Source organism: Ochotona princeps, chromosome 7 (assembly GCF_030435755.1).
Source record: "Ochotona princeps isolate mOchPri1 chromosome 7, mOchPri1.hap1, whole genome shotgun sequence".
Taxonomy (NCBI): Eukaryota; Metazoa; Chordata; class Mammalia; order Lagomorpha; family Ochotonidae; genus Ochotona; species Ochotona princeps.
In genome coordinates this window covers 45359305-45367371 of record NC_080838.1, presented here as the reverse complement: position 1 = coordinate 45367371, position 8067 = coordinate 45359305, and the positions used below count along the sequence as shown (strand labels likewise).

The following is an 8067-nucleotide window of genomic DNA, read 5'->3' as shown; positions in this document are numbered from 1 at the left end:
AAAGCCATTTATTACACCTCTAACATTGCCTAGAGAACCCTTCCCCCCACCACCACCTTCATTCTGTCTAGCAAACCTTCATGAGCACAGGGAAATTCTCCATTCACTCCTGCATTCCAGGAAAATCCATTTCAATGTGAGCTTACTTTTCAAAGGAGAATCATCTAATGGCCTCTTTAAAAGTTATTTTTTTGAAAACATGTTTTATAAGGAAGTTCACAATTTTTTTTTTAAAGAATCCCATCAAAGAAAGTTACCAGATGGGAACATCAATCAATAGGGTCCCAGGAAGATATGTTTGTGGACATTCAAGTCCCATTCCTTTGGAAATAACAAGGTACACCATTATGATCATTCAGCATATCTCGGTTAATTCGGAAAGGCCTACCTGACTCTAAAACCTTCTCCACTAAATTCCACCAACACTACCATGTTCACATTTTCATAACCTGATTGTAACTGGCTCATGTGATGCTAAAGTTGTGAGGTGAAAGGCTAAGTACATAGTCCTGGCAGAGATTCTAGAATGTCCTGGCACAGCCCCATCTGAGAACATCACCTGGGTAAACAGCCTTCCCCGAGAGCTTCCGTGGCACAAACATTTGACACAGTGAGCGGTCGGTTGGGTGACAGGTCGGTTGTCTCTGGTTGCCTTCCAGTTGGCTTTAGGAAGACTCCATTCCCAGCATCCACCAAAAATATAACCTGGACTCACTCAGTAGATATCTGTTAAGGAGGTCACCTGAAAAGATTGCTCCAATTCACTCCTGTTGGTGGGTTTCCAAGGGTGAAACAGCACAGTTTTCGTCTCCTCGGTCATGAGGAAACCATTGTCGCTAAATCTCCCTGCGATGCTTCCAACATCCAACCACACAAAGGGAGCAACAGCGGAGGTTTTCAGATCAAACACAAATGTGTCGCCTTTCTGAGAGATTCTGGCCTAGAAAACAAACAGAAACGAAGCAAAGGATGAAGAGGCTCTACACGATCGTATACGACGTCCATCAAGAGCGTCCGTGTGGGCCTGAGAAGCAGTGCAGTTCCTACAACTTGGGCTCTCTAAATGCTGAAGCTGAATGTTCTGTGTACAGTTTCCAACACTTCACAATACATGCACAATGATTTTAAGCTTTGGAAAAATCACCAAATTCTAACCTCAACTCCCAAAACATGCAGTCTCCAACGATTCAACACACCATTTCATACAAGCAGCTTAAAGCTTTACAACTTCCACAGTTTTCTCAGAGTATCATTAAGAAACATTTCTGCTGAAGATCTGAGGGAAGGTGGGACATGGGGATTAAAGACTTTCTAAGGGTATATCTGGACATAGTTTTAAAAGTACAACTATGGAGCTGGTAACTGGGTCTTACAGAAACATCCAGAAATCTGGAGCAGCCAGCCAGGCCTCACCAAAAGCTCTGCCATCATCTTTTATCAGAGTGTAAAGTCACATCAATAACATTTTTACATATTTAAATTTCATATAATATCAGCAAAAAGACAAAGTGCTATGCAAATCATGTGGGTCCCGGAGTGTGTGCAGGTCTTTCTCAAGGTGAGAATGGACTTGAGTGTGAACTGAGATTCTGAGCTGTGCTTGGGCCACTCCACATACACACACACACACACACACACACACACAGACTCGGCGGGGTCCATTTTCTGCCTCACATGGCCAGCTCACTCTGGCCAGGCTCAGCTCCCACTGCTAGAGGGTCAAGGCCAGAAGAGACACTGCTGCCTTGCTCTCTCTTGTTGCCTTCTTCAGACAGAAAATCTCATCTCTGTGCGTCTGATTGCAGATTCTGGGGTCCAAACCTACACCCAAATAGGGAGAAGCTTCCAGCATCTCCCTTGGAAGAGTATAGCTAAGTTCTAGCCTAAGTTAAACTCAAACATTACTACTATTTCTATTATTATTTGTACTATAACATTACTACTATTTCTATTATCATGACTATTCTGTATCCTTAGAAGCAGTCTCACTGAAATCCAGAGGAAAAAGAAAGAAACCTGACTTCTCTGCCTCCCATTCAACCCAATTATCCCAAGGCAATGAAAACCCAGCTAAAAGCAAAAACTCTTTGAAAATGTATAGAAAACCCAAATTTGTGTAAGATACAGTTTTCTTTTCTATATTAGAATGGCATTCCATTCGCATCTATTCTACATTAATTGTTACAGATAAATTTGGTTTCACTGTATAAATATCTCACAATTAATTTTCCATTATTGGGCCTCTTTTTTCATTGTGAAGATGTATTTTTACGTGAATTACAGAGAGAGAAGGAGAGACAGGAGAGAAATCTCCCATCTGCTCGTTCACTCCCCACATGGCCACAACGGCCAGAGCTGAGCTGGTACAAAGCTGGCAACCGGGAGCTTCTTTTTTTTCTTTTCTTTTCGTTTCTTTCTTGATTTATTTATTTATTTATTGGAAAGTCAGATACACAGAGAGGAGGAGAGACAGAGAAGATGATCTTCCATTCGATGATTCACTCCCCAAGTGGCCTCAATGGCTGGAGCTGCGCCGATCCAAAGCCAGGAACCAGAAGCTTCTTTCGAGTTTCCCACGTGGGTGCAGGGTCCCAAGGCTTTGGGCTTTTTTTTTTTTTTTTTTTTTTTTTTAAGATTTATTTGTTTTTTTATTACAGCCAGATATACACAGAGGAGGAGAGACAGAGAGGAAGATCTTCCGTCCGATGATTCACTCCCCAAGTGAGCCGCAACGGGCCGATGCTGCGCCGATCCGAAGCCGGGAACCTGGAACCTCTTCCGGGTCTCCCACGCGGGTGCAGTGTCCCAAAGCATTGGGCCGTCCTCAACTGCTTTCCCAGGCCACAAGCAGGGAGCTGGATGGGAAGTGGAGCTGCCGGGATTAGAACCGGTGCCCATATGGGATCCCGGGGCTTTCAAGGCGAGGACTTTAGCCGCTAGGCCATGCCCTTTGGGCTGTTTTCAACTGCTTTCCCAGGCCACAAGCAGGGAGCTGGATGGGAAGCGGGGCCGCCGAGATTAGTGGGATTATATGGGATTATATGGGATCCCAGTGCATTCAAGGAGAGGACTATCCGCTAGGCTACCGTTCCGGGCCCAACTAGCAGCAGCCAGGACTTGAACTGGCATCCACATGGGATGCTGGCACCTTCTACGCCACGTTCAAATAGAAATTAGGCCTCTTTCAAATAAAATGCAAGGAATGGGTGTTTTAGTTGATTATTTCTAAAGTAAATGTACCAAATCCTTTTTAATTAAATAAAGGTATATAGCATACGTAACATTTGCTAAAAGTAGAGAAAGTTTCTAGAAAAGTGTTGTCAGTGACCATTCAGGAAACGGGAGAAGCCAAGGTGTTCAATTAACTAGACATAGATCAAATCCTCCAGCTGCTTGATTTTTATAAGTACGCATCCTTAATCATCCTATTTTGCTCTCAGACTTTATAAAGATCTGGTGATTAAGCTACTTCAAAGAAATGCATCAAAGGGAGTACGAGTAAAAATACACTACTTGAACATTCAAGAGCAGGAGTGCTTTCACAGGCCCCAGGGCTCTCCAACTACAGCACCTTGAGCTCCTGACTTCCCCTCTCTAGCCTCATTTTCTTGCTTGTAAGTCACACACGGTAACACTTCACGGCTGTAGTCAAAGTTGGAGACTGCGCACAAATGCAGCAAGAACAGGGGCTGGAACCTAGCGCAGGTGTCCTCAGCACAGGTGGCCTGGAATGCCTCACACCAGCCCCACCCAGGAAAAGGGTGCAGCATGAGCACCCTTAAACAAACCCTGACAGATCCTGATTTAGAAATAAGAAATCCTTGATCTTGGCTTTCCTAAGAGGAGGCCACCCTCCCTCAGGCCTCAGGCGCAGTCAACCTCCCTGGGGAAGTTCACGGAGGGCCAGGGTCATGCTGACAACGCTTACGGTGATCTGTGCCTTGAGGAGCCCGGCAGCCTTCTTCAGGGAGGACAGGAAATGATAGTTGGTTGGGCTGAAGAGTTCAGAACCCGTTGAAAAGAAAAAGGAAACTACGCAGCTTTCCCGGTTACAATTCCCACAGCGTTCCATCAGTGTCGACACGGGCTCCTGATAAACGGGCGTGGCCATGCCGGCTTTAACCACAAAATGGTTAGTGATGAAGGAGCACACGGGTGTCAGGGAACTCCACGCGTGGACTCTCACCTGAGAAGGAAAAAAGGAAGATGAGCATCCCTGCTCCCTGAGTTGATTTCTGGAGAACAGTAGGAGCAACAGCCCAGCTCAGCACAGCTTCAGTCCTAGCCCCATGGGGCCGCTACTCCAGGCATGCCAGCTCCTCAGGCTCCCAGGGAACGACAGGAATCTCACAGGTGACTGAGAGAATTTTAAAATAGTACACAGAAGATGTACCTGATACATAATTTTTCTAGAAAAAATAACCTATTTTCAGTGTTGACATTCTCCAAGTGGCAGCCACATGAGAACTTGAATTCCCACCCTTTCTTCAAACTTAACCTTGTTTTAAAGAAATTTATTTTCTACACATCCATTCCAAATTATTTACTAGTAACCACTCTAACGCCCCCCTTTTAATCATTTTTGGATAAAATTTGGACTACTTTCAGCTTCTCATTACAAATAATCTCACATTTAACTGGCGCTCTACAGCTTAGTTAATGTATTTTCATCTGGCTTTTTCTTCACTAGTCATAGGAATCTTTCAAGAAGAAAGGTTGGTATAGGTAGAAAGATGAGAAAATGCAGTCGCCCTTTTGTTTAACGCAGGTAACAAGTGGCAGTTTTAACCCTAACCCATGCACTGTGACTCAACTGCAGACACAAGGACCACTCGAATGCAACCTTGGGTTTTCTCATGAGCAGCATAACCAGGTGATTACCCCGCACACCAGGTGACGTACAGTGAGTGTGACGTTGGCGTCCCACTGGAGATCCGACACAGCGTAGATGTGGAGCGCTTCCTGTCTCTCAAAGCCCACGGGCAGAAGCGGAGCGAAGAAACGCCGAGCAAAGTAGTGAAGCATCTTCCACTTGCCCCCATACTCTGCAAACAACCGACAAAGTGGGAGGCAGGCAGAACCGAGCACTCCGAGGAAGCACAGTCCCCGGGGCCCAGCTGGTTCCAGGGACGGAGCACTTGGGGGACCTCAGCACAGGGACCCATGGCAGTGAGGGGGACACACAAGGAGAGCCAAAGACCTGGGAACTCATGGGGCTGAAGGGCTTTCAAGCTCTTTTGGGTACTACATCACGTCACCTCACAACATCCGGATCAACAGGATCTTAACAAATCACATTACGTGGTCCCTAGAGCTATTAATTACAACACACTGGAGGCAGAATTTTGAATCCAGACCTGACTTTCTGTTAGTGCCCAGACAGTGTGGCTAGCACTCCTCCATGTTTATCACACTCACAAGAGAGGCGGTTTTTTGAACTGGCAGGGAACACCTGTTAGGAAAACTCATTTAGGATTCCCTTAGAACTCCCTTGGGCACAAAATTCCATGACAAACCAAAAGGACTACCCTACAAATCCAGCTGATGAGATCTGGAAACCATCCAGACCAATGGCCTTTAGAGGCTGTTCCTCAAACACAAGGAAAAGTTGTTGGCATCGGTAGAATGCTGGGTCTTGCTGGCATGTCTTGTCTGCTCAACCCACAAATGTGATCCCAGCACTGCTGTTTCCAAAAAGAGAATCCTTCCCCGCAAAGCCCCGTTCCCATCAAACACGCAAGAGCTGGGACTCACATCCCCACCTGCACGCATGCAGAAATGTGATTCTGAAGTTCAGTCAAAACTAATTTTGTGAGGGTTTATCAAAACAAAAACCCTCCTGGCTTGGCATTTCAATTCTAATTTGCAGTGCTTCCTCCTATTGGATCTCTAAAGTGAACTAGAACTTGCATTTGAAAGGTCTTCTCACAAATGAGATGGCTTAGGAAGCACATAACTCTTCTAAATGGTATCCATTACAGAGGGAAGGCTTTTCATCTGTGGTCCCAGAGGCCAATGCCACAGACAGATAAACTTGAGGGAACAGGCAGTGAAGCAGCAGGTCTCATGGACACACATCCCAGGTTACTCATCAATGATAAAGTTTGGATACCAGCAAAATATTCCACATGATGGGCAAAAATAGTCATGTTATTTTTTACTTTAGCTCTGTAGCTTTGTTATTTCTATCATTAGCTCCATGGCTTTCCATGCTTATGAACCAAGCAGAAAGATTTTACATTTGCTATATTATAAACTTTAAAAAAAAAAAAAACACTAAGGGCCCAGCACAGTAGCCCAGTGACTAAGGCCTCGCCTCTCATGCACTGAGATCCCAGATGGGTGCTGCTTCAAGTCCACTTCCCATCCAGCTCCCTGCTTGTAGCCTGGGAAAGCAGTCGAGGATAGCACAAAGCCTTGGGAACCTGCACCTGCATGGGAGACTTGGAGGAAGCTCCTGGCTTCGGATCGGATCAGCTCCAGCCATTGCTGTCACTTGGGGAGTAAACCAATGGACGAAAGATCGTTCTTTCTGTTTCTCCTGCTCCCTGTAAATCTGCCTTTCCAATAAAAATAAAATAAATCTTAAAAAAAAAAATATGACAACCTGTAGATTTTAAGCAGCTTTGATGCCTGCAAAGCATCACCACCACAGGTTAGTACCCGAGAGGCACTACTGCCTCCCCCAGCTGCACACACTGTGGGTGACGGACTCATTCACCCACTCAGACAGGGCCGCTGAGCTTACCCGGAGCAGGCACACCTCCACCTTGTCACAGCTTCCTTGTGGCGCCTTTTTTCTGGAACAAGAGGAGCTGGTGGCCTTCTGCCTGAAGGCACAATTCTACCAGAGAAGCAGCCCAACACTCCCTCTGCCAGCGCACTCCTGTGCTTGGCTTTACCTTCCCTTTCCAAGCAACTCACATGAGTAGTCCACATGCAATCACTTACAGGAAGTTGAACAAAAAAACCTAGGTTGTCTCAGGAACCGAGGTGGTGGTGGTGTAACATGCTAATGCCATGTGAGCACCAGTTCAGGTCCCGGCTGCTCCACTTCCAATCCAGCTCCCTGCTTATGGCCTGGCAAAGCACTGGAGAATGATCCAAGGCCCTCGATCCCTGCACCCACATGGAGGCTTGCAGAAAGCTGCCTGGCTCTTGGCTTGGGATCAGCCCAGCTCTGGCCATTGCAGCTACGTGGGAGTGAAACAGTGGATTGAAGATCTCTCAGTAAATCTGCCTTTCAAATAAAAAATAAGTCTTTTAAAAAACAAACAAAAAGCTAGGCTGTCCTATTTCTGAAATCAAACTCACCCACAGACAGAAAGCAGAGTTAGGCCCATGTTTCTCCCATGATACCTATTTGGTCACCTTTCAAGCAGCCCAGTAGGAGATTCGATCCCCAAGTACATCCCTGATTCTCACTCAGGATTCAAACTTTTATCTGGTTCTCATTGACAGATTTGGTCAGAGATCCAGATCTCAAGTTTAGCTCCCTAGCAGAGTCGCCTATTTGAAGGCATGTCTGCAACGAACTGCCTTGTGTTTGCGTTCCCTGCCAGTTGAACCGCCTCATCTGCCAAATGGCCTCGGTTTTATGGCCGTGCCTCACCGGGTGCTCTGAACTGGCATTTATATTACTAACTGAACTTTGCTTCAAATACCTCTAGCAAAGGCCAAAGACTCACTACTATTTCATTTTTAAAAAGTACCAATGTGGATAGAATAATTTAAATAGCTAACTCTAGCTGGGCCAGTCATCTTATCTGTCACTACTTAGGTAGGGACCACTGGTAACTTCTCCGACTTGAACCGTGGACTGTTCTACCTTTCACCCAAGAGATAAGAAGGAATAATAAAGTTGATCTTCTGGACTTCACGGTATTTCAATGCTTAATTCATCCCATCTCCACCTTGAAATTCTCTGCTTAAAACCAGAGTTACGTCCGTGTTCCCGTGGCTCTGCAAAGTGTCCTTTGCTGAGTTCTGTACAATCATTGCAAGACATGTGGCAGAGGCCTTTATCCACAAGTCTCTGCCCTTCCTAGCCTGCTGTCACTTTGCACA

General features: G+C 45.8%; 1 protein-coding gene across 1 annotated transcript in view; it reads right to left on the bottom strand.

The window, feature by feature from the left end:
* Positions 1–644: 644 nt before the first annotated feature.
* Positions 645–8067, bottom strand: part of MANBA (mannosidase beta) — an 88299-nt gene continuing 80876 nt past the window's right edge. Inside the window, exons 15-17 of the mRNA XM_004594295.4 lie at positions 4903–5045; positions 3929–4186; positions 645–940 (exon numbers count right to left, since the gene is read on the bottom strand). Coding sequence (XP_004594352.2) covers positions 716–940; positions 3929–4186; positions 4903–5045 — 626 coding nt within the window. The 3' untranslated portion in view covers positions 645–715. The remainder of the gene's footprint in view (positions 941–3928; positions 4187–4902; positions 5046–8067) is intronic.